Here is a 27,841-nt window from a genome sequence, read left to right on the forward strand (position 1 = left end):
CCCAAATTCTCTCATGGTGGATGATGTTAACAAAAGAGGTAGGCACCATTATTCCATGTCCACAACTTATGATAATGAGTGAAAAAGGCTGGATTTACTTGGCCACAGGACCTACTGATCGGCAACATTACAGCTTAGAATTGCCAGTTATGAAGCTCTCTTGGCAAAATATGACCACATGACTTACTGAAAATTAGCAGACTTTATTGAACTTATACCAGGGGAAAAGAGAGAGCAGTTTACATCGCTCATTTCTAAAGACGACAATATAGATCGAACAGCCCTTCAGGCATCATTGGACTCTGATGACACGGCGGTGAGGACCATTGCAACTGCTGGGCCTCCTGGTTTCACCTGTCAAGAGTTTCCAAGAGAGGTGCAATCTACAGTAAAGGACCTTCCTTCTGAGGGTCAGAAGTTGTTTGCCAGCAAGATTGACGAGTCACTTCACTCCTTAAAGGACTCGAGAGCCACTCTTAGATCTCTAGGCATCTATACACCTGCAACAAAATGCAAATAAGGCAGATATTATACATTATAACGCCCTAGACAGGCTCCGTACACACAGAACCGGAGACCGTATTATCCTCAAAGACGTAGGCAAACACCACCCAAACAAAGATCAAATTTTTCACAGTCCTCCACGTCACAGCAACCAATCTCCAAACACCAAATTTGAAGGTTTGGTTGAGGGCTTGACAGACCTCCCACAACTATTATTGCTAACTCCATACTGCACGAACCATCTTACAGACCGTCTGGTACCATTCTACCCATTTTGGCGTACTGTCACTTCTGACAAATGGGTACTAGAGATCATCAAGACCAGCTACTCCATCCAGTTCCTCTCCTTACCCACCCTCCCTCCCCATCCCTTTTCAGGGACCCTTCTCACAGGTCATTCTTGAGACAGGAAATAGAATACCTCCTGCAATTAGGCATGGTAGAACCAGTGCTGGTACACACAGAGGAAAGGGCTTTTATTCCCATTATTTTTTAACACAAAAGAAGTCTGGGGAATGAACATCCGTTCTTGACCTCAGGAAACTAAATTAATTTGTCAAAACACAATGTTTCAGGATGGTTACCTTCAGCAACAATAATTCCTGCTCTGGAACGAGTGGATTGATTTGCAGCCCTTGACCTACAAGATGCATATTTTCACATCACTGTATACCCAGCACACAAGCTATTCCTCTGATTTGTACTGAGACAGGACCACTTCCAATACACAGTACTACCCTTTGGCCTTTCCACAGCCCCCCTGAGTATTTTCCAAAGTGCCAGCAGGTGGTGACCCACCTATGCAAGCAAGGGGTCATGATCTATCCATATTTAGATGATTGTCTAATCAAGGCTTACACTCGAGAAGAAGCCGTCGAAGCCACGCAAAAGACAATGTCACTTTTCACAGATCTCGGTCTACAAATAAACCTTCAAAAGTCAATGCTAACACCAGTTCAACAACCGGACTTTATAAGGACCCCAACTAGACTCTATATAGGCAAAAGGATCGTTACCACCTCAGAGATTCGTCGCCCTGACATACTTGATCGATACCATGATACACAGTCCACAAGTGTCTGCCAGGATCTGCCTTCATCTACTAGGTCACATGGTGGTGACCACATATGTCGTAAATCATGCCAGACTATGCACGCGCTGCCTGCAAGCTTGGCTCAGGACAGTGTACATTCTATACAAACAAAGACTGACCAAACTCCTAAGCATGCCAGTGAAGGTCAAGGACTCATTACAATTATGGACTCGCCCGCACAACATTCCCCCTCAAATGATAATTACAATGGACGCCTCCCTCCTGGGTTTGGTGCCCATTTAAAACAGCCTCACAGCACAGGTCAGGTGGTCTTCGGAATCAATTCTCCACATCAACATTCTGGAACTGTGAACAGTTCGCAATGCCTATGCACACTTCATGCCTCTAATCAAAAACAAAACCATACAGATCATGACGGACAATGTGGCCTGCATATTCCATATAAATAAACAGGAGCAAGATCGCACTCCCTATACACAGAGACCATAAAGTTAGGGACATGGTGCATCCGACACATCATCAACATATCAGCCACCTACCTACAAGGATCTCAGACCATCACAGCGGACACGCTAAGCCAAAAGTTCTCGCACAACCATGAGTGGGAAATAAACACCTCAGTGATCCAGAACATATTTCAACTATGGGGGTTCCCCTTGGTAGACCTATTTGCCATAAGCCAGAACAGCAAATTTCCAACATTTTGCTTCAGAGCGGGTCTGGGACCAAAATCCAGAGGAAATGCTTTTTTCATCTGATCCGATGCACCCCTTCTGCATGCCTTCCCTCCCATCCTGCCAATGCCCAGAGTCATACACAAGATCAGATATGTTCTTCTTCGAGGGTTGTTTATGTCCATTCAAAGTAGGTGTATGCACGCTACGTGCACTCCAGCCGGAAGATTTTCCCTTAGCAGCGTCCATAGGGTCGGCCCGGGAGCCCCCTGGAGTGGTGCCACCACGGCACCCTATAAAGGGGCCCGCCGACCCTCCACCCCCTCAGTTCCTTCTTACCGCCGATGACGGCTAGCTGGAACTTCTCTTGTGTAGCAAGTTGGCAGTGTCCTATCCTTACTATTTAGTCCGTGGATTCAGTCATATTATACTTAGTTAGATAGATCTTTGTATATAGTTTTTCGTAGTTGGGGGGGTCCCCCCCCAGAGTCTTCGTGGTTCATTGGGGCATGCCCGGGTCCCCCAGTTTCAAACTCTGCAAAGACTGCGGGAAATTCATGCCCAAGAGTGACCCGCACTCTGCGTGTTTGAGGTGCCTCGGAGAGAGTCATCCAAAGGACCGGTGCTCTATCTGTAGAGGCTTCCGCCCGCGAACTCTTAAGGACAGGGCTCAAAGACTTAGAGTCCTCCTGATGGAGGCGGCTCTGCGACCACCCTCGGACCCAGAACCAGCCAAGGCGGGGCCCAGCACGTTGTCCTTGGTGCGGAGTGCCCTGGCACCAACATCAGGACTTAGGGCCCAGCCCAAGTCGTCGAAAACCCGGCACCGGACGGAGTCGGGTCATAGGAAGTCGGCCTTAGTGCGGCACTGCTCACCTTCGCTGGTGCCCTCCAAGAGAAAGAAGCCGGTGAGGGAATCGGTCACCCCACCAGGAAACGAGGCCGACGCCGTCTGCGGGAATAAGCGGACAGGCTGAGGCTACAGCCCTCCGCGGTTCCATTGACTCCTGCACCACAGAGAGGGCGGTCGAGTCTGGACCAGCCTAACTCCCTGGACCTCAGCGGGGACATAAGCCCCCCATCAACGTCGGAGGCGGCCTCAGACCTAATGGGCCTCCCAGCACCGGCCTCCCCTCATCGTAGGGAATTGCCTACTGTGGTCCATCCACCAGTACAGTCTAGAGGCAAGCTGGCCATGTTGTCACCTCCCTCCCCGCAGCACACTGCGAAGGCGGCACCGGACCAGAGGAAAGGCTCCCCGCCGCCTCTGCACCGCTCTCCTTCGGCACCAGGCGCTGCTCCTCCCAGGTCCTCATACTCAGAGACCTCAGAGGCAGACCCCTATTGCTCTAGCCAGTCGCGGAGCAGGAGATCGGTTTCGGGGTGAGCCACCAACGTTACCCGCAGTGGTAGCAACAATGGCAGCTGTCCTCGCATTGGCCGTTTTGGACTCCCTGGGCCTACCATCAGTCGGTAGTCCAGGCGTTTGGCTCTCAGTCACAGTCGGCTTCGGTGTCCTCGATGTTTGGTGGCCCCGGCACAGCTGCCTCCGTCACCGTCACTGGGCAGTGGTGTGCCATTGTCAAGTTCAGCACCCCCTAACTGGGCAGTGACACCGGCAGCGGCTCCAGTTCGGGCTCCGCCGGCACCACATGATACACCAAGTCGCTCACTGGCAACCCCGGTATCAGCTGCGGTGCCGCATTTAGACTCGGAACTGGCACTGCAACCTCGATACCGTGTGCCGCAGGACCCCGAGGGGCCGCATGCACCAGAGGAAGGGCCGCTCCATGTAATCTCCTCCTCGTCCTCCCCGGACGAGGCAGTCTTGGGCACGGCTGCGGCACCAGCCCTAGAGGACACTTGAATCCTCCAACAGTTGCTTCGGTGAGCAGCTCAAAGCCTCGCAATCCAAGCGGAGGAGATCGAGATGGACGCGGACCCTGTAGTGGACATTCTGGTCCCCTCAGGGCCATCCAGGGTGGCCCTCCCGCTGATAAAGACTATAGCGGATATGTCCCGCACCCTATGGCAAACACCAGCCTCATTGGTCCCTACTGCCAAGAGGACGGAGCGGCGCTACTTCATCCCCTCTAAAGGGCACGAACACCTGTACACCTATCCTCCCCCTGACTTCCTAGTAGTAGACGCGGCTAACCAGCGCAAGCATCAAGGGTTTCAGGGCTTGACACCGAAGAACAGGGATGCAGAAAGACTTGAGCCTTTGGTAGAAAGGTGTTCTCCACGGGGGGTCTCCAACTCCGCATTGCCAATCAACAGGCAATAGTAAGCCGATATGGCCACAACATCTGTTTGGCCATGTCGAAGTTTGCGGAGCTCCTTCCCCAAGACGCAAGATCAGAGTTTTCGGCCCAAGTGGAGGAGGGCAAACTGATCTCTCGAGCCTCCCTCCAGGCCGCCTTAGATGCGGCAGACTCAGCTTCGCGCACCCTGGCCACGGGCCTGGTCATGCGGCGGGGAGCCTGGCTCCAGGTCTCGGGCCTGCCCTATGAGGTCCAGCAGACAATTCAAGACCTCCCCTTCGAAGGGCAGTTGCTGTTTTCGGAGAAAATGGACAAATGTCTCCATAGCTTAAAGGACTCAAGGGCCACGCTTCGCTGCTGGACTTGCAGACCCCCGCGAGCCAGCGCAGACAATTTAGGCCGCAGGCGGCCCCTTGCCTGTACCAACCACACTTTCGCCAGGAGCTGGGGCGCAGGCAGGGCAGAAATGGCAGGAGGCGTCACCAGCACCACCCCTCCGGCCAGGCGTCTAGCTAATCCAGACCACCATCTGGGCTTAGACCCCCTATTTGATGGTATGGTCAAGGACGACTTACCGATAGAGACTCTGGATCCTTCCACCGCTACCTTTGGGTCACATCTGTCCCACTTCTACTGTGCCTGGTCCCGAATTACGTCAGACAAATGGGTGCTCCGCACAGTAGAGAGGGGATATTCTATCCAGTTCTCCTCTCTTGTGCCCCACCAACCCCCCTCTCCGTCCCTCTTCAGGGACCCTTCTCACAAGCAACTTCTAATTCAAGAAGTGAAGTCCCGCGGGAGCTCAGGAGCAAAGGCTTCTACTCCTGGTATTTCCTAATACCGAAGGCAAAAGTGGGCCTGAAACCCATCCTAGACTTGCGGCGGCTGAACAAGTTTGTGCGAAAACTCAAGTTCCGCATGGTCTCCCTGTCCTCGATCATCCCCTCCCTGGATCCAGGAGATTGGTATGCTGCCCTCAACTTAAAGGACACCTATTTCCACATTGCCATAATTCCACGGCACCATCGGTACCTCAGATTCATCATGGCCGACGTTCATCTACAGTTCACAGTGCTCCCATTCGGCCTATCGGCTGCTCCCAGGGTCTTCGTGAAGTGCATGGCGGTAGTGGCGGCCTTCCTGCGCAGGCAGGGCATCCAGGTATTCTCCTACCTGGACAACTGGCTCATAAAGGGCTGCTCCAAGGAGCAGATGGAGACGCAGGTGTTGTTCATCAGGTGGACCTTTCTCAATTTTGGCCTCCTCTTGAATGAAGCCAAATCCACCCTGTCTCCGACGCAACAAATAGAGTTCATAGGAGCGGTTCTGGACTCCACCCACGCCAAAGCATACCTGCCAGAGTCTAGGTTCCGTGCAATTTCCGAACTCATCCTCGGACTACACCGCGCCCCGGTTACCACGGCACGAGTTTGCCTCCGGCTGTTGGGCCACATGGCGGCGTGCACCTATGTGGTGGTCCATGCCAGACTCCGGCTTCGCCCGCTGCAGTCCTGGTTGGCAACAGTTTATCACCCGGTCAGGGATCCCCTGAACTCAGTGGTGTCCGTTCCCTGTTTGGTGCTGAGCTCTCTATGGTGGTGGCTCGACCCGCGGGAAGTCTGCATGGGTGTCCCCTTTGCTGCCCCGCAACCCTCCCTCTCCCAGGTGACGGACGCCTCGGATTGAGGTTGGGGAGCGCACCTGGGATGCCTCAAGATGCAGGGCTTGTGGTCGCCAGGGGACCTCGAGTTGCATATCAATGTCAGGTAGCTGAGAGCGCTCCGTCTGGCGTGTTTGACCTTCCGGTCTCACCTGGCCGGCAGGTGCGTTTCAGTCCTTTCGGACAACATGGCGGCAGTTTTTTATATCAACAGACAGGGGAGTGCACGCTCCTCTCCCCTCTGCAGGGAAGCTCTCGTGCTGTGGGATTTCTGCATTCACAATGTCACTCACCTGACGGCGTTCTATCTTCCGGGAGAGCAGAAAGGTTTGGCGGACACCCTCAGCCGCTCGTTCCAGGGTCACGAGTGGTCCCTCCGATGGGATGTGATGCGCTCAATCTTCCAGCTCTGGGGCTTTCCCCGGTTAGACCTGTTTGCTTCAAGGGAAAACAGGAAGTGCCAACGGTTTTGCTCCCTCCTGGGCCGCAGTTGGGGGTCTCTATCAGACACCTTCCTACAGACGTGGGAGGACGGTCTGCTCTGTGCCTTCCCTCCAATCCCCCTGATACATAGGGTGCTTTTAAAGATTCGCAGGGATTACGCCAGAGTAATTCTGATAGCTCCGGCGTAGCCGCGCCTGCATTGGTACATGTCACTCCTGCACATGTCAGTTCAGGCGCCCCTGATGCTGCCCCTACTCCTGGACCTGATCACGCAGGACCGGGGCTCCCTCCACCATCCGAACATTGAGTCCCTTCACCTCACAGCCTGGATGCTCCGTGGCTGAACCTGGTGGAATTGCAGTGCTCCCAGCAGGTCAGGCAGGTGCTGCTAGGTAGCAGGAAACCGTTCACCAGGGCCACCTACCTGGCTAAATGGAAGCACTTCTCCATATGGTCGGGTCAGCGGGGTAACGACTCGCTCGGGGTACCAATTCCCACTGTCCTTGACTATTTGCTTCACCTAAGACAACTGGGCCTCTCCCTTTCCTCCATTCGCGTTCACTTGGCGGCCATATCCGCTTTTCATCCGGAAGAGTGGGTTGCCTCGGTGTTTGCGAACCCTCTAGTTGGGCATTTCCTCAAGGGTATGGACAGGCTCTTCCCGCATGTGCATCAGCCGACCCCTGCTTGGGACCTGAATCTGGTCCTCTCCGTCCTCTCAGGGCCTCCCTTTGAGCCTCTGGCTTCGTGCTTCCTGCTGTACCTATCGTATAAGACCACCTTCCTGGTGGCAATCACCTCGGCCTGATGGGTGTCAGAGCTTTGAGCGTTAACATCTGAGCCCACATACATAGTCTTCTGCAAGGACAAGGTCCAACTTAGACCTCATCTGGCTTTCCTACCCAAGGTCGTTTCGCAGTTCCACATGGGCCAGACACTTGACCCAGCTCTTCATCGCAGTGGCAGAAAGGATGAAGGGGCTCCCAGTCTCCTCTCAGCGAATCTCTTCGTGGATCACGACCTGCATCCGGGAATGCTACCGCATAGCTAAGACCCCTGTCCCTCCAGTCACTAGGGCGCAGGCCTCCTCTGCGGCTTTCCTGGCTCAGGTTCCGACTCAGGAAATTTGTAGAGCAGCCACGTGGTCCTCCATCCACATGTTCTTGTCTCACTATGCCATCACGCACCAGGTGAGGGATGACGCAGCCTTCAGGCGTGCAGTTGTCCAGTCAGCAGTGATCTCCGACCCCACCTCCTAAGGTTAGGCTTGTGAGTCACCTACTTTGAATGGACATGAACAACCACTCGAAGAAGAAAAAATGGTTACCCACCTTTTAGTAACTGTTGTTCTTCGAGATGTGTTGTTCATGTCCATTCCAACACCCACCCTCCTGCCCCTCTGTCGGAGTGTCGGCAAGAAGGAACTGAGGAGGTGGAGGATCGGGGGGGCCCTTTATAAGGCGCCGTGGTGGCACCACTCCAGGGGGCACCCGGGCCAACCCTACGGATGCTGCTAAGGGAAAATCTTCTGGCTGGCGTGCACGCAGCACGCACACACCTACTTTGAATGGACATGAACAACACATCTCAAAGAACAACAGTTACTAAAAGGTGGGTAACCATTTTATCTAGCCAAAGTCATCCTGATAGCTCCAGCATGGTCTAGGTAAACATAATATCCATACATACAATAGATGTCAGCATGTCCACCGCAAGTCCTTCCACTCTTTCCAAATCTCCTCTCTCAGGACTCAGGCCAAAATCTGCACCAGAACCTGGAGACGCTCCATCTGAGAGCTTGACTTCTCAGTGGCTCCAAGGCAAGGAGATGATCTTCATCAAAGAAGTTAAGGATATCTTGCTAAACAGTAAAGCCAGTTACACATTTGACATACCTCCATAAATGGAAGAGATTCCACATGTGGGGCCTAAACAAACAAATCAAAGCCACCAATTCTACCCTGCCCATAGTCTTGGACTATATACTTTACCATAAGAAATCAGATGTCTCACTGAGTTCATTGAGTACACCTGGCAGCAATTACAACCTTCCACCACAAGGTGGATGGCTTTTCGGTCCTTGCACACCCAACTACTAAAAGATTCCATGACCTCTACCCAGAGCCCCAATTCCTCCATGGGACCTCACCCCAGTGCTTCAATCTCTGATGACTGCCCCATTCGAACCTCTGGTTACATGTTCACTACTACATCTTTCCACAAAAGTAACCTTTCTTGTAGTCATCACGTCAGCGAGGCGTCGGAGAAATAGGGGCCCTGATGGTAGATCCACCATCTACAATTTTTCTTAAGAATAAAGATCACTCTGAGACCTCACCCTAAATTCTTATCCGAAGTCCCTTCTTCATTCCACCTCAACCAACCCATCCATCTTCCCATATTATTCCCTAAACCTTATAAGGGCAGGCAAGAGGCAGATGTCAGAAGGGCACTAGCCTTTTATCTAAAATAGACCAAGTCGTTCAGAAAAACTTCTAAGCTGTTCCTCTCCACCACGGAAGACTCTAAAGGCAAGCTCATCTCTAAGCAGAGACTTTCCAAATGGATTTCAGGCTGCATCCAGCTCTGCTGCCGTCAACTTGGGCTACAACCCCCCTCACAGGTCAGAACACACTCCACAAGAGCAGCAGCCACATCAGTAGCCTTCTTGAATGACATGCTTATTAATGACATATTATTCCTGGGGGAAATCTGTGCTCTGTGGGGGGTGTAGAATTCATACCTTCTGCAGATTTCTCGGCTCCCTCACAGAAAAATGGGGGAGCAAAGAAATGTGCTTTAACATTGCCAGTGAAGATTGTAAATGACAGTAACGAAATACTCAACTAGTAAGGTCTGTGTGCTTTTTTGCTTTTTTTCCTGTGCCAGAGAGGCACAATAGAGTTAAATTACAGCTCAGGATCTATTTTACATATCCGTTTAAAAAAAAAATGCAGAACAATGATTAGCAAAACTATATGACTTTTATGTGTGAAAGTCTGAGCAATTTAAAACAGTCTTCTTTACAGAACACCAAACACCAAAATAAAAGTAATGTAATTTAAATTAAATGAAAATCATTTATAACTAGAATGCAGGGTCTGTGTTATTTTCAAAACAACTTATTTGAAAGGTCTGTGTTTTCCATAAAAGAATGTTTGAATTATGAAATCATAAACTATCTTATTTTTATGAACCTAGGCACCTGCACAGTGTCTTTCAGGTCAGTGGCAATGGAGTGTTCCACAGGTAAATATATTCTATCATTGCAGCATTTGGTCATTGTTTTCATTGTCTGAATGCATAGTATGCTTTTTCAATTTTTAAATCACTTGTCCATAATTCAGTTGATGAAATTATATCTCCCAAGTCAGTTAATCAGCACTGTTCAGGTTAATATTGTTTTCTATATCTCAGTAATGCAGTAATGCAGTATTTCCTGGCACAATGGAAGGGATATAGTACAATTTAATAAAATATTACATCCAGTTTGTTTATTCACGTAATATTTCTCTACCACAAGAGAGCTTTGTCCAGCCTGTAGTTCTCTAGTCTATATGGATGGGGAGTCTGCTTGGGGAATCTTGCCATCCAAGGGATTTTGAATCTGAACTCAAAGGGAACATTAAGTTCTTGAAACACAGGACAATTAGACATGCTGTGGTTAGTCTAATAGCAGTGGCCTCTGTCACCATTTGGCCCACCCTTAGCGCTGGTCTGCACCACAAACTTAGGTTGATATAGCTGCATCGCTGAGGGGTGTGGAAAAAGGAGCAACCTAGTTACACCAACCGAACTTCCATGTAGACAGTGTTATGTCAATGGAAGGGCTTCTCCAGTCAACATAGCTACCGCCTCTTGGGGAGGTGGAGTACCTACGCCAGTGGGAGAGCTTCTCATGTCAGTGTATGTAGCATCTTCACTAAGCTACATCAGCACAGTTGCACTGTTGACATAGCTTCAAACGCTTGTGGAGATGGTTTTATTATGCCAATGGGAAAACTCTTTTCCATCAGCATCAAGTGGCTACATGAGCGATCTTACAGCAGTGAAGCTGCATCAGTACAGCTGTGCCTCTGTAAACTCGCTAGTGTAGACATGGCCATGCACCTCTTAAAAGGCACAAGAGAGTTACAGACCTATGGAAAACAAAAAAACATGTGAACGTAATCTTTTTCAGTGTTATCTCACCCTACTTTGGGGATCTTGGGTTTGGTCCAAGACCTTTAAGGGGAGGTAAAGTCCCTGCTGCCTCCAATTTCTATTTTTGGGTCTTTTATTTCTATTGAAGAAATGGCTTCCTTTTCCTCAAGAGCATGTCCTTTTAAAACAACCCCTCAGCACCTTGTCTGTCCCTACTCTTCTATTAGGGGGTTGAGCATAGAAAATATCTTCTGCACATCAACATCCTAGAACTCAGGGCAGTCAGATATGCCTGTCTCCAGTTTCTACCATTGATTAGGGCAAATACATACAGGTCATGATGGACAACATGTCATGCATGTTCTATATCAACTGACAAAGCGGGGCAAGATCCCCCTCGCTGTGTGCTGAAGCTGTCAAAGTTTTGGAATTGGTGCATATGCAATAAGATCATCATCACAGCAGCTTACCTCACAAGCGATCAGAATGTAACTGCAGATACCCTCAGCAGACACTTTTCTCAAGACCACAAGTGGGAAATAAATTCCATTGTTCCCAGCCACATATTTTGGCAATAGGGCATCCCTTAGATAGATCTGTTCTCCATGGCCAGAAACAAAAAACATGCCCAGTTCTGCTCCAGAGGTTGGCCTGGGTCTCCAGTCCTTGTGGCGATGCCTTTCACTTTCTGTGGTTGTCAGGTCTACTATATGCATTCCCTCTGACTCCTCTAATATCCAAAGTTGTGCTCAAGATAGAGGAGGACAAAGTTAGAGTTATTCTAAGAGTTCCACTCTGACCCAGACAGACAACGTTTCCTTACCCTCATAAAGCTGATCATTCTCTTGACTGCTCCTTATCTTCTTTCCCAAAAAGACAGGAAGATCATTTACCCCAGTCTCAGAGTGCTTCACCACAAAGCATGGCTACTCAATGGTTTGCGGTTTAGAAACAGTCTGTTCAGGGGGAGTAAAAAGAGTACTATTACATAACAGGAAACAGTCTACGCACTACACTTACTCGCAAAAATGGACAAGATTTTGCTGCTGGTGTGACTAAAGTACATTCCACCAGCAACCTCATAGCTGTCAGATATATTGGACTACATCCTGAACTAAAATACTTAGGTTTGTTGTTGAGCTCTGTTAGGGTCCACCTGGCAGCCATCACAGCTTTCCACTCTCCAATAGAGAATTATTCTGTGTTTGCTCATTCAACTACAGTGAGATTGCTCAGGAGTCAGAAATCTCTTCCCACAAGTCAAATGTCCTATTCTGATTTGGAATCCAAACTTGGTCCTTAACTTGAGGACACTGTTCGAGCCACTGACTACCTGTTTGCGCCTCTATTTATCAGTGAAAATGGCATTTCTGGTAGCCATCATGTCAAGCCGGCAAGTTAGGGAAATAGGGCCCTTATGGCATACTCTCCTTTCACTGTATTTTTCAAAGACCACACTCCAAGCTCTTAATAAAAGCATCTTCAGAATTCCACATTAACCTCCACCTTCCATTTTTTTACCATACACCGCAGCTGGGTAAGAAGCACTGTTACACACACTCAATGTTAGGCAAAACTGAAAACATTTTATATCTTTTTTTAGTTTATCTGAAGTTTTTTTGCAGGGGTATGCGTGAGGAATTTTTTTACACTGGTTCAGTGGTTTGTTTTATGATTGGGCCATGTTAACAAAACCCCAAAAATTATTCATCGTATCTTATTGCTAAAGATGAACTGAAAAAACTTTATAATAAATAAAATCTTCTCGATGCCCTGATCCTTCATCAAGATCAGTAAGCATGGATACCTGCGCTTTTATGGAGTACAGTATGGGCACAGGAGTTTGTGCTTATATATATTTTTGTGTGTGCAAAGTTAGACTTGTTCCAATTCTGAAAACTTTCACCCATGTAATTAAAGATTAAGAAGACTGGACACTTAGTTTAGCACCACAGACTTACACAATGCTTGACAAACTAAGCAAGATTGTTAATTTATAGATACATGAAGTATTATTTTACATGAGATATTAGGAGGATAGAATTATAGTTTTGCATACATATGTGCATTGTGAGTGGTTCTGTGCTAAAAATTTAAAATGAATTTCTTGTTAGGCTGTAGAATCTACTGTTTGATAAGGTAGTAATTGCATTCCTAGGAAATGCAACCTTAACTAAGTTAATTACATTTTTTTGTGGAGGGGGTTTCCTTTTGTGTTTTAAATGTGTGGGAGGATAAAATTAACTTGTTCTCTGAAGAGCTGTGGTGGTAAATTTGAGGACTAAACTAAATTTAGTCATTATGATGTGGAACGCAGGAATATTCATCCTGCTTTAAGTGTAAATCTCAACACAATTTTACCTCACAAAGTCTTTATCAGTACTTTCATAATATCATAAAAGATTAACAGAATGCATGGGTAGACCTACAAATTACAAATGAATATGTTTTAAAAACAAAATACTTGAAAATTGCTTTATTTCCTAGTTAAATGCCACAACTGGTGATGAGGTTTCTGTATTTTTATTGTAGGAATTTATGATGTCACAAATACACAAAGCAATATTTCCTCTTCTACTTTAGTTATTTATTTATTTTTTGTCAACTATTGCAGGTAAAACAAAACTATCCTATTTTTGCAAGGGGATTTAAAAAAAAACAACCTTTCAATTTGCTTTTATAATGTATTTATAAATGTATTAAGTTTATATATGTTTTCAGTTATGGATTTGGAATTTTAAACAACTTTATATTTTAGTTACTTTTAAAAGTACATCAATTCACTTTTAATATGCTTAGAAAACTTTCTTACTCTCTCCTGCTTTCTGATTTTTGTATTTTTTCTTTTCTACTAAATTGCCCTGGGATTAAAATGTTAAAGCAACACCATCAATTTTAAAATTGAGACTTGTGTTTGCAAGCTTTTGACTTTTTTTTTTTTACAGTAGTATCTAAGATTACTATAACTGAATGAGAATTGTTTTTTTAATTTTTACAGTTTGTTGACTGAGTGCTTTTGACAGAACTTCATGTAAAATCATCTTAATTATTTCCCCTGTATGGTCAGTAGGTTACTTTTCCCTTTTGTTTGTGTCGACCCTTAACATAGCAGAGGAGAGAGAGACATTTTTAAAGAAGAAAATTTGATTGTAAAAACACAAAACTAGCAAAGGGACTCAAAGCCAAGAGTAGTATCTAAAACTTTTAAATATTTTTTTAAGTTGCCTAAATTTCAGTGTCAGTTATTTAAGTCTTTAGTTTGGTGTTGCTTACCACTGGCACAGTTCAGTAACCTGTACTAAATATTGTTTTATTTCAGTCTCCTGCCTCGTCAACCTCATTCTTTTATCTTCACCCTTCTGAAGTTATTTATCAGCCACTAGAAATTGCACAGGACAGTGGATGCGTACCTCCTCCTTTCTCTCTAATGGAAGCTGCAGTTTCAGAGGTACTTTCATGGAACTTTTATATACACACTTATGTGCAATAGAAACTTGAACATTTTTTATTTGAACCAGTTAAACAGAACCAATTTAAGCACAAACAATTCAGTGCAACCACATCAGCCATGCAGAAGTTTACAACCCTTTGCACTTTTTCTCCATGCTTACACTAGTATTGTTTTAAGTCATTGCAACCACAAGTGCCTCTTGGTAACCTATCTCAGAGTTCCTGGCCTGGCTTCCTAGCAGAAACATTGGATTTTGAAATATTTTGAAAGGCTGCCTTGGGATTGTGGGCAGCAGTGGGAGGACTAGGTTAAATGTTTCTGCTAGTTCCACATTGACGCTAACAGTTCAGATTGAATAAGTTCATACTGAACTACTTGTTAGGACTGTTGAATGATTATAGTCAGATCTGAATGCTTCTAAGAATGTAAATTAGCTGGAATACTTTTCTGTGGAGAAACATGATGTTTGACAAGTGTACTGGGGAATAGAATAGTAAGGTTTTCCAGGTTGTAACAATTAAATCTTGTCTTCTGTTTTGTGCATATGAATCTTTACTACTTAGTCAACAGCAATCCTTTTTTGCAGTCTTTTTTTCCCTCAAAAATTGTTAATTTTTTGATAGAGAAAGTATTAGAAAAATTATGATAAAACCATTTGTTAGTAATTGACTATATAAGAAGTGGAAGGAAAATATAGCAATATTGCTATAGCAATATATTTTTACTGAAAATAGAGCTACAAAAAAGACCTGTACAATTATTGTGATATATTGGTACAGTATTCTTTCCTTGAAACAATTCTTCATCACCAAAGCAGCTAGAAGGACTCTGAAGGGTAAGGGCCCAAGTCGTGTATTTTTCACTAAAAATTATAGCAAATGACAAATAGTATATGCAGAAGCCTGCACATTTTGTCTCTGAAATAAATATATATTGACATTCCTATGCAGCTGCACACACTGCTCCTTTGCTGGCTAATTTCATACTTATCTTGCATGCTCTACCACTTGTGCAGGAATCAGAAGGTTACTAATGTACAAAGAAATTTTAGGAGGCTGATGAACTACAAATAAAACCAGAATTAATTTAGGAAAACATGGCTGTATCATGCCCTCAATCCACAGGTACATAGTCTATTGATATTAGGGGAAGCTACATGCACACAATACAGTTGTTGAAGAAAAATGTATTCTGCATCTTTCCTGAGTAAATATTTTTAAAACAAGCCAAAAATATTGGTTACAGAGTTTCAGTATTAATCTAATAAATTTATGCACTATTCCTTTACATTTATGAGTAAACTGGATTCATAGTACAGAAATTAATCTCTTTGATGTGCTTCCAGGTTAGGAAGCAAGGTGTGTGCACTGGGTGGCACTGATAAACAAGTGTGAGATATTAAGTGGAAAGAACGAGGAGTACTTGTCGCACCTTAGAGACTAACAAATTTAGTTTCAAAGCCTGGTATCTGCATGGTTCTCCCAATATGAACTAGATTGTTCTGACCAAGTTCAGAGGGTGCTTCTACACAGCAGAACACAATCTACCCGTACCACCTATCTCCAAAAGTGGAAGTGGTTCACTGAACGGTGTTCAACTAAACAACTGTCTCCTACATCCTCACCCCTTCCCGCATAGTTGACTACCTATTGGACATCAAGCAAGCCGGTCTTTCCTTCAGCTCCATCAGAGTCCACTTAGCTGCCATCACAAACTTTCATGGTACAGTCGACAATACCTCGGTCTTTGCTCATCCCATCACCAAGCGTTTCCTTAAGGGACTCCAAACCTTATACCCAGACATTAAGCCACCTAGCCCTCTGTGGGATCTTCACCTTGTATTGTCCTCTCTAACTCATCAACCCTTTGAGCCCTTAGCAACCTGCTCCCTATTACACCTTTCGATGAAAACAGCCTTTTTGGTGGCGATTACCTCCTCTAGACGGGCAGGAGAGATAGCAGCCCTTATGGCAGATCCACCATATATGCTCTTTTTCAAGGGCAAGGTTAGCCTAAGGCTACACCCCAAATTCCTTCCAAAAATTCACGCCTCTTTCCACATCAATGAACCAATACATCTACCAACTTTCTTCCTGAAACCATATGCAAACTCTTTCAAAGCCACAATGCACACGTTGGATGTGTGCAGGGCCTTGTCCTTCTATTTGGACAGAACCAAACCCATCAGAAACTCTTCTAGACTTTTTGTCTCCATCGCAGAGTGCTCCAAAGGCATGCCTGTCTCTACCCAGAGACTTTCAAACTGGATCTCCGATGGCATACGACTATCGGATAAAAAAGTTACACCTCCAACATCCATCAGAACGCATTCCACTAGAGCTGTATCTACCTCTGTAGCCTTCTTACGTAAAATGCCATTGACTGACATTTGTAAAGCAGCCATTTGGTTCTCTGAACACACATTTGTTAAACACTATGCCCTTACTCAGGGCCCTCTCTCTGGCACACAATTAGGCAGAGCAGTATTATCTACTGCATTCTTACCCGATCTGAAGTCCCTACTTCCTTGAGAGATACTGCTTCTAAGTCACCTGGAGTGGAGCGCCCACAGGGACATCTCTTGAAGAAGAAGAGGAGGTTACTCACCTTGTGCAGTGACTGACGTTCTTCGAGATGAGTGTCCCTATGGGTCTCCACTACCCACCCTCCTCCCCTCTACTTCGGAGTTGAGGGTAACCTCTGTTGTGGAGAAGGAACTGAGGGAACCGGCCGCGCATGCTCACTAAGAGGTATACTCAGAGGGGGAGGCAGGCTCTGTGCATGCGTGGCCGGTACGAGTACTGCTGCAGAAATCTCCGATCAAAGGTGCAGGGGCGCACCGACACCTGGAGTGGAGCACCCCCAAGGACACTCATCTCGAAGAACATCAGTTACTGCACAAGGTGAGTAACCTCCTCTTTTTCATGTTCTCTGTATATATATCTATCTTCCTACTGTATTTTCCAGTGCATGCATCTGATGAAGTGGGCTTTAGCCCATGAAAGCTTATGCTCAAATAAATTTGTTAGTCTCTAAGGTGCCACAAGTACTCCTCATTCTTTTTGCTACTAACACAGCTACCACTCTGAAACCTGATATTAAGTGATTTACCAAAATCTATTCTGCATTGGGGAAAAAAATAAATTAAAAAATAATCACTGATTAATGTACTCATGTTACCTTAGTCCACAATTTTTAGCAGTTTAAATCATAAGAGAGTTCACAAAAAACATACAAATATAGAACATGCTTTTGTACTCTTAAAAATCTTTTTATAACAAATGTTTGTTTTTTTGACAGCCATATTCTGATTATGGAGTTCAAGCAGCATATCACCAAGTTTATGCCCAGAGTGCCATAGCTATGCAAACACCTGTGATGCAGCCTGAGCCAGTTAAAGTAAGCTGTGTAGTCTTTTTCTTTTCCTTTGGTCTTATTTACTGCCAGGTGGTAAGTAAGGAGGACAAGAGCGTTGCGGAGGAGCTAAACTATTTCTTTGCATTAGTCTTCACCACAGAGGATGTTGGGGAGATAGTGGAATTATTCTATTGAGGTAATAAATATGAGACACAGTCATAAAATAAGGTGTCAAATGAGGAAGAGCTGGAAATAATTGATAAATTAAAGAGTAACAAATCACCAGGATTTCTGAAGATGGAGGATATCTGAAGAAACTTAATAATGAAGTGGCTGAGCTGCTAATAAAAGTATGCCATATTTTATTAAGATCAGCTGCTATTCCAGAGGACTATAGGCTAGCACAGAGGTCAGCAACCTTTCGGAAGTGGTGTGACGAGTCTTCATTTATTCACTCTAATTTAAGGTTTCGCATGCTAGTAATACATTTTAACATTTTTAGAAGGTCTCTTTCTATAAGTCTATAATATATAACTAAACTATTGTTGTATGTAAAGTAAATAAGGTTTTTAAAATGTTTAAGAAGCATCATTTAAAACTAAATTAAAATGCAGAGCCCCCCGGGCCAGTGGCCTGGACTCAGGCAGTCTGACAGTCACTGAAAATCAGCTCGCATGCCGCCTTCGGCACCCATGCCATATGTTGGCTACCCTTGTCTTTAAAAAAGACTTTAGGGATGGTACAGGGACTTATAGACTAGTGAGCCTTACTTCTCTAGGAGAAAGTTGACTGAAACAATAATTAAAAATAGAATTTTAAAATATATAGCTGAACATACTGAGAGACAGATAAGCACAGCTTCTGTATGACAAAAATCATTCCTCTAATATACCAGCATATTTTCAAGATGTTAACAAAATAAAGGGTAAAGGGTCTGATTGGTTTTGTCTCTGCATTGGCCCCCTTGTAGCCCATCAGAGTACAAATCACCCAGCTACAGGTCTCTACTTGTAGGTTTGCTCTTTTGTTAGGTCCAGTGTAGTGGTGTGTTAACCCTCCAGCCAAAGCAAACTTCAGTCTTCCCCCTTTTGGAGTGTTATGGTCCAAAAGAAATCAGGAAAAACCACATCCAAAGAACCCTCAGTGGGAACCCACCTTTATATTTGGTGCTTATCTTCAGATGGTATTTTGGCTGGTCTCCCAGAGTCTGGTCATTCATTCCACCAGTAGGCTTGTCCAACCATCAAGCTACCTTAGTCTTTGGCTGCAGCCAGACTACTCTCACATCAGGAGAAGCAGACCTCTGCTCTCCTAGGTCTCCTCTTTTTAGCTCCCCTCTCTATGCCTGGCATCTGCTGCAGGTTTAATGGGGCAAGATCAACTGGGTCCACAGGCTCTCATTAATACTTTCCTTTTCAGTGAACAATAAGATGTCAAAACCAAAATAATTTGAGTTGGCTCAAAACTGAGAAGACTTCAAGGAGGAACTTCGGAGGCACCTAACAAAGTTAGGCAAATGAACTTCACAGTGTGACAGATGGAATTCAGTAGTGGCAAATCCAAGGAGTAATCATACTGGAAGGAATAATTTGCTGGGTTCTAAATTAACTGAAACTACCGAGAAAAAAGACCTTGGTGTCAGTGTGGCCAGTCACTAGAAACCTCTGCTGAACGTGGAGTGGCACTCAAAAAAGTAAACATAACATTAGGATGTATAAAGAATGGGTTAAAAAGAATACTGAACATATTGCATCATTATATAAATGCTATTGTTATCAAAAGTGATTAATGATTTTGAGTGTCTTAATTTTTGGGTGCCTAACTTGAGATACTTTAAAGGATCTTGACCTTTGGGAAGAAGGTACTCAGCATTTTCTGAAAATTATGCTTCCTTGGGTGTCTTAAACTGGGCACCCAAAAATTGAGGCACTGCAAGTAACTAATTTCTTCATGGAATAAAGAACAGGCACTGCTTTAGCCTGAGGTATTTCCTCCTTCCAAATATCAAAGGACTCCTACAAACAAATGAGCCGTGAGATCATCTCAAAGAAAAGGTTGCAAGAATCCTTCATAATGCAAAGTATGTTAGACAACTTAATTTAGGGAGTAGATACCAGCTCTCCCAATAATAAATGGTATAGAGAACAAAAACAAGGAGCTATCCAATAAAATTGAAAAATAACAGATTTAAAAAAGAAGTAAAAGGAAGTACTGTTTTACACACTGTATTATTAACCTGTGGAACTAATTGTCACTAAATATCATTGAGGCCAAGAGTTTAGTAGTAGTGCAAAAAGTAATAAACGTATGGCTAATGAGATCATCCACAGTTGTGTTAGATAGGTTTAAAGACAAATTAGATGTGATATCACTCTTTGTGCTTCAAAGCATAAAGCAACCACTAACTTTCTGGGTTAGGAAGGGATTTATCCTTAAGGCAGGTTATTCTTTAATAGTCCACTTTGAGGTTTCTTACATTTCCTCTGAAATGTCCGGGACTGGCCACTGTCAGAAACAAGGGTCTGGGACTAAGGGGATGGATTTGGTATGACAGTTCGAGTGATTGCTCATATCCATTCCAGTTAGGTGCGCGCGCACCGCGTGCACATTCGTCGGAAGATTTTTACCCTAGCAACACTCAGTGAGTCGGCTGGGTGCCCTCTGGAGTGGCACCGCCATGGTGCCGGATATATACCCCTGCCGACCCAACCGCCCCTCAGTTCCTTCTTACCGCCCGTGTCAGTCATTGGAACAGTGGAGCGTGGCTTAGCTGATCTCCACCTCCCTAGCTACTCGTAGTTTTCTCATTGTTATTGTGTATATAGTTCAAAAAAATTTATACCTACTGTTTATTATTTTCTTTAACACAGTTAGTGTATATAGTTAAGAGGGGTTCGGGGATTAGCCCCTTCCCCTCACCGGATGCCGGGGCCCATGCCCGGTTCACTGGGTTTCAAACCGTGCTCGGCCTGTCACAAGCCAATGCCTACAGGAGAGCCTCACGACTCCTGCCTTAAGTGCCTTGGGGAATCCCGCCTTGCAGATAAGTGCCGCATTTGCAAGACCTTCAAGCCGCAGACCAAAAAGGAGCGAGACTTTTGTCTTAGACAGCTCCTGATGGAGGCAGCTCTCACTCCTCCACCATCGGCACCAAGCGCCGGACAGTCCGCACTGGGGAGAAGTGCATCTTTGGCACCAGAGTGCACCAGTACCGCTAAGGCCCCTTGGCACCAACCGTCGCCAGCCCAGATGTCTGCTCGGCACTGCTGCCTCTCCCCGCGGGTAAAAAAACATAAGACTCCTGCAGCTTCCGTGTCCACGCCGCAGTCGGAGCACCTGCCTAAGTCGGACCGCCTGGCACCGACAACTACCGTGGCACCGACAACTTCAGCACCGTTGATTCCGGTCCTGCAAGAGCCGTCGAATCCGGTGCCTGACAACTCCCCAGCACGCGCTGTGGTTGAGCTTACTATTCCCTCCACGGCGGAGACTTTCTCTACGGCAAGGGAACTGATTGCACTGACGGAGTCTGTGCTGCCTCAACCCCCAGCACCGCTGGTGCGGGTTATACAGTCCACAGGCAAGCCTGCCCTACTGAGACCACCCTCCGTCGGCACCGCTGAGAGGCACCGATCACGATCGCGGTCCCGCCGGCGTTCTCAGTCCCATCGCCGATCTCGGTCCCGATGCCGCTCGCAGTCCCGGTACCGTTCTCCGTCTTGATACCGGTCGCACTCGTGGCACCGTTCAAGACCCAGTTCACCAGCTCGGTACTCTCAATACCGATCAAGCTCACGGCACCGCACCCCTCGCAGCCGCTCCCAGCATCGAGCTTCGAGGTCCCAGTCGACCTCCCGGCACCATTCCGGTCGCAGGTCCTGGTCTCGTTCGTGGTATAGCACCCAGTACCGCTCTCCGCTGCAGCGTACAGACAGACTACCCAGGGATGGAGACCATTCTTAGGGGTTTTCAGCTCTTCCTTGGCCGTCTCGCCATGCATCTATGTCATCCCATGCGGACAGTGCTTCCTATGCACGGGACTGTGTCTTAGATGTTCCCAGCCGTGCCTTTCAAGAGACCCAGGCTCAAGACCAAGGACCTCATCAGTGGTGCTTCTGGACACCTTGGGCATATCATCAAGCCCAAGGTGGACCTCCAGTGTCCTCACGCTCTGTACTGTTGGAGCACCGGGTGCCGGAGGCTACTGTTAGCCTCCCCCCTCCTGCGGCTATGGAGGATGCTTCCATTCGGGCACCAGACCTTCAGATCCCACTGGAGCTGGCGTCGCCCAAGTCCACGAGACAACGGAGGACCCAGTTGTCCCTGGCCTTTCTTCTTCCTCTTCTCCAGATGAAGCGGTGGCGGGGACATCTTCCTCGGGCCCTCCTCCAGTTGACCTAAGGTCACATCAAGACCTCCTGAGACGGGTGGCTCTGAATACGAACCTCCAGGTGGAGGAGGTTGCAGAGATAGAGGACCCGGTGGTAGATATTTTGTCGGCTGACACTCCCACAAGGGTGGCCTTACCATTTATTCAGACGATCCAAGCGAAGGCTGATACCATCTGGCAGTCTCCAGCATCTATTCCGCCCACAGCTCGGGGAGTTGAGAGGAAGTACATGGTGCCCTCTAAAGGGTATGAGTACCTGTATGAACACCCTCCTCCCTGCTCCCTCGTCGTCCAATTGGTTAACAAAAGGGAGCGCCATGGCCAGCAAGCCTCTGCTCCAAAAGCAAAGGAGGCTAGGCGCATGGATTTATTGGGGTGTAAAATCTACTCTGCCGGGGGCCTCCAACTCAGGGTGGCAAACCAACAAGCCCTGCTTAGCTGCTATAACTATAACACCTGGGCGGCAGTTGAGAAATTCACAGAGCTAATCCCCCAAGACTCGCACCAAGAGTTTGCGGCCCTTTTGGAGGAAGGAAAGAAGGTGGCGAGAACTTCTCTCCAGGCCTCCTTAGACGCAGCCGACTCCATGGCCAGAACGCTGGCTGCAGGAATTACCATGAGGCGAATATCATGGCTTCTGGTGTCAGGCCTCCCACCTGAATTGCAGCATACGATACAGGACTTGCCCTTCGAAGCTCAGGGCCTATTTTCGGAAGAGACTGACCCTAGGCTGCAGAGTCTGAAGGACAATAGGGTGATCATGCACTCGCTTGGGATGCACGCACCGCAGACTCAGCGCAGACCCTTCCGGCCCCAGCCTCAGCGCTCTTACCCCCCGCCTAGACAGCGGCAGGACTTCGGCAGGAGGCGTGGCCGAGGCAATCGTAGACGGCAGTCTGGACCCCAAGGGGGTCAGAATCACGGCCCCGCCAAACCACCCGCGGGACCTAAACCAAACTTTTGAAGGCGCGCCCGAGGGCGACGTACCAGTTGTTCAACAGGATCCTTTCCCTCCCTTTTGCAACCACCTTTCCTCTTTCTTCCCTGCATGGACCCAACTAACTTTGGACCGTTGGGTCTTACGCACGGTAGAATTTGGATACCGCCTTCAGTTTATTTCGCCCCACCTCTCCCACCCCACATCCTCATCCCTCTTCAGGGACCCCCTCACGAGCAAATCCTCTTGCAGGAGGTACAGTCCCTCCTTGCCATGGGATCTATAGAGGAGGTACTGGAGGACTTGAGGGGCAAGGGGTTCTACTCCCGCTATTTCCTAATCCCCAAGGCGAAGGGAGGTCTCAGACCAATTCTAGACCTGCGAGGACTCAACAAGTTCTTGATAAAGTTGAAGTTCCGCATGGTATCCCTGGGGACCGGTATGCTGCCCTCGATATGAAGGACGCGTATTTTCACATTGCCATTTATCCTCCGCACAGACGGTACCTCAGGTTTGTGGTCAACTGTCAACTTTTCCAATTTACAGTCCTTCCATTTGGCCTCTCCATAGCCCCAAGAACGTTCACAAAGTGTATGGCCGTAGTCGCCGCCTCCCTCCATCGTCGACACATACACATCTTCCCGTATCTCGACGATTGGCTCATTCACGGGGCCTCCGAGACCCAAGTAACGCAGCACGTAGGCATCGTCAAGGACCTATTCATCCAACTAGGCCTGATGATCAACCTAGAGAAATCTACTCTGGTTCCCACACAAAGAATAGAGTTCATTGGAGTCCAGAATGGCCCCAATCTCGCCAGGGCCTGCTTACCACAGCCGCGGTTTCATGCAATGATATCGATTATATAAGGCCTACAAAAATTCCCAACCACTTCGGCTCGAACTTGTCTCGGCCTCCTGGGTCACATGGCTGCCTGCACGTTCGTGACCAAGCACACCAGGCTACGCCTACGTCCCCTTCAAACTTGGCTCTCCTCAGTATACCATCCAGGGAGACACAATATAGACAGGATCCTCACGGTTCCCCCGAGACTCCTAGGCTCCCTCGACTGGTTGTTGATGCCCTCCCTGGTGTGTGCAGGAATGCCATTCCATCCGCCCCAGCCTTCTATGGCCCTGATGACGGATGCGTCATCTCTCGGCTGGGGTGCTCACCTTGGACATCTTCGCACTCAAGGCCTTTGGTCATCTCAGTAGCTGGCCTTGCACATCAATGTCTGAGAGTTGAGAGCAGTCCGCCTTGCGTGCCAGGCATTTCAACAGCATCTGCGAGGCCGTTGTGTCTCAGTGTTCACAGACAACAAAACGGCCATGTATTACTTAAACAAACGGGGGGGGGGGGGACACGGTCCTCCCTCCTTTGTCAGGAAGCCATTCAACTCTGGGACTTCTGTATAGCCCATTTGATAGATCTGGTAGCGTCCTTTCTCCTAGGGGTTCAGAACACTCTGGCAGATTGATTCAGCAGATCCTTCCACTCTCACGAGTGGTCAATCCATCCGGACATCATTCATTCTGTTTTCCAGAAGTGGGGATTTCCCCGCATAGACCTCTTCGCTTCCCGTGAGAACAGGAAGTGCCAGATGTTCTGCTCCTTCCAAGGTCTCTCCCCGGGCTCGATCTCAGACGCTTTCCTGATACCGTGGACGAGCCAACTGCTTTATGCCTTTCCACCGTTCCCGCTGGTTCACAAGGTCCTGCTAAAGCTCCACAGGGGCGGAGCTCATTTGATCATGATCGCCCCAGCGTGGCCCAGGCAGCACTGGTACACCATGTTGCTCGACCGTCGATAGCCAGCCCAATGACCCTGCCTCTTCTCCCAGACCTCATAACTCAGCATCATGGCAGACTTCACCACCCAGACCTGCAGTCCCTTCACCTCACGGCATGGCTCCTGTGTGGTTGAGCCAGTCAGAGTTACGCTGCTCTGCATCAGTACAACAAATACTCCTGGATAGCAGGAAACCTTCCACTTGGTCTACATATCTGGCCAAGTGGAAGCGTTCCTCCTGCTGGTGCAAAACGCAAAATGTTACTCCCACTGAGGTCTCGATCCCCACCATCCTGGACTACCTCTGGTCTCTCAAGAAAGCAGGGCCTAGTGATATCATCATTGAGGGTGCACTTGGCGGCCATTTCTACCTTCCACCCAGGGGAGTGTGGCCACTCCGTGTTTTCAAACCCTATGGTTTCCAGGTTCCTCAAAGGCTTAGAGCGCCTATACCCCCAAGTACGTTGCCCTACCCCTACCTGGGACCCCAACCTGGTCTTAACCAGACTTATGTCTCCACCATTCGAGCTGTTAGCAACTTGCTCGCTGCTATACCTGTCCTGGAAGACAGTTTTCCTCGTAGCCATTACATCGGCCAGACGAGTCTCCGAGCTTCGGGCACTCACGGTGGACCCACCGTATACTATCTTACACAAGGACAAGGTGCAGTTGCGACCACACTCAGCGTTTCTCCCTAAAGTGGTATCGGCCTTCCATATCAATCAGGACATCTTCCTTCCAGTCTTCTTCCTGAAGCCACACTCATCACGATGGGAGGAACAGTTGCACTCCCTAGATGTCCGTAGGGCGCTCGCATTTTATATCAAACGGACGAAGCCCTTTCGTAAATCGCCCCAACTCTTCGTTGCAGTGGCTGACCGAATGAAGAGCCTACCTCTCTCCTCCCAGAGGATCTCCTCTTGGGTGACAGCGTGCATCTGCACTTGTTATGACTTGGCTTATGTTCCCTCGGGCCATCTCACTGCACATTCTACCAGGGCTCAGGCTTCATCTACTGCCTTCCTGGCTCATGTACCAATCCAGGAAATGTGTTGCGCAGCTACCTGGTCCTCAATCCACACCTTTGCTTCGCATTATGCTCTGGTTCAACAGTCTAGAGATGATGCAGCCTTTGGCTCAGCAGTTTTGCATTCTGCCACATCTCACTCTGACCCCACTGCCTAGGTAAGGCTTGGGAATCACCTAACTGGAATGGATATGACCAATCACCGAAGAAGAAAAGATGGTTACTCACCTTTGTAACTGTTGTTCTTCGAGATGTGTTGCTCATATCCATTCCAAACCCACCCTCCTTCCCCACTGTTGGAGTAGCCAGCAAGAAGGAACTGAGGGGCGGTTGGGTCAGCAGGGGTATATATCCGGCGCCATGGCGGCTCCACTCTGGGGAGCGCCCAGCCGACCCACCGAGTATTGCTAGGGTAAAAATCTTCCGACGAATGTGCACATGGCGCACACACACCTAACTGGCATGGATATGAGCAACACATCTCAAAGAACAACAGTTACAAAGGTGAGTAACCGTCTTTTCCTGTGAAAACATAACAGCACTTTACATCATCAAAACTCAGAACAAACATCAGTTAATGAAAGATTAAAATAATAGTATGTTTGTTGAGTGATCCTTTTGTGTATTCTACACGTGGAATATGCATGCATGCCACGTGCCTGAGTCCAGAAATTCTTCAACACAATATTCGTTGACCCGCACAGCTCTCAACCAAGAGTATAAGAGGCAATATGAGTAGACACCTCTTCAGTTCCTTCTTATCAGCACATGACCTGAGTCAGAATTGTGTCTTCCTTCACTCTGCGCATAACCTGTAAAGTAAACTCTTTGTAAATAGTTTTTATATCTTAGCTTAGTAGTTATAGTTAGTTAATATAGGATAGTTCCCCCACCCGCCATTCAGGGAAAATGTTCCCCAGTCCCAGGACTATGTCCAGAGTCCCTGGATTCAAAAATTGCATCTCCTGCCTTCACTCCTTGTCCATCAATGGCAAGCATCAATGGTGCCTGTACTGCCTGGATGATACACCTATGTCTTTGAAGTTCAGTATCTGTCAATCCTTCCCACCCAGAATTAGAAAGATCAGAGCTCTGACTAAAAACATTCCTGATGGAGGAGACTGAGACCTTGCTCTGAACTGGACCTGGAAGACCATCCTCTGTGTACATCAGCCTCAACCAACCAGCAGTGCCTCTCCAAGCACAGGCCTTGAAAACTCTTTGAAAACTCATGGTGATCGGGGGAGGTCTCGGATGACTGGAAAAAGGCTAACGTAGTGTCCAGCTTTAAGAAAGGGAAGGAGGAGGATCAGAGGAGCTACAGACCAGTCAACCTCACCTCAGTCCCTGGAAAAATCTTGGAGAAGGTACTCAAGGAATCAATTTTGAAGCACTTAGAGGAGAGGAAAGTGATCAGGAACAGTCAGCATGGATTCACCAAGGGCAAGTCTGACTAACCTAATTGCCTTCTATGATGAGATAACTAGGTCTGTGGATGAGGGGAAAGCAGTGGATGTGTTATTCCTTGACTTTAGCAAAGCTTTTGATACACAGTATTTTTGCCAGCAAGTTAAAGAAGTATGGGCTGGATGAATGGACTATAAGGTGGATAGAAAGCTGGCTAGATCGTCGGGCTCAACAAATAGTGATCAATGGCTCCATGTCTAGTTGGCAGCCGATATTGAGCGGAGTCCCCCAAGGGTCGGTCCTGGGGCCAGTTTTGTTAAGTATCTTCATTAATGATCTGGAGGATGGCATGGACTGCACCCTCAGCAAGTTTGCAGATGACACTAAACTGGGAGGCATGGTAGATCTGCTGGAGGGTAAGTATAGGATACAGAGGGACCTAGACAAATTAGAGGATTTGGCCAAAAGAAATCTGATAAGGTTCAACAAGGACAACCCATGCACGCTAAAGACTGAGGACCAATAGCTAGGGCATCAGTTCTACATAAAGGACTAGGGGTCAGTTGGATGGAAGCTGGGTATGAAGTCAACAGTTGCCCTTTGTTGCCAAGAGCTACGCTTGGGCTCTATAAGTAGGGCATTGCTGCAGATCGAGGGACATGATCATTCCCTCTATTCAATATTGCGAGGCTTCATCGGAATACTGTGTCCAGTTTTGGGCCCCACATGTACAAGAAA

At 47.3% G+C, this 27,841-nt stretch overlaps 1 protein-coding gene across 1 annotated transcript in view; it reads left to right on the forward strand.

The window, feature by feature from the left end:
• The window catches only part of BOLL (boule RNA binding protein), a 102,789-nt gene that overhangs the window by 44,403 nt on the left and 30,545 nt on the right, over positions 1–27,841 (forward strand). Inside the window, exons 9-11 of the mRNA XM_032803616.1 lie at positions 9,802–9,849; positions 14,063–14,191; positions 17,495–17,593. Of these exons, the coding sequence (XP_032659507.1) occupies positions 9,802–9,849; positions 14,063–14,191; positions 17,495–17,593 (276 nt within the window). The remainder of the gene's footprint in view (positions 1–9,801; positions 9,850–14,062; positions 14,192–17,494; positions 17,594–27,841) is intronic.

Source organism: Chelonoidis abingdonii, chromosome 10 (assembly GCF_003597395.2).
Source record: "Chelonoidis abingdonii isolate Lonesome George chromosome 10, CheloAbing_2.0, whole genome shotgun sequence".
NCBI lineage: Eukaryota > Metazoa > Chordata > Testudines > Testudinidae > Chelonoidis > Chelonoidis abingdonii.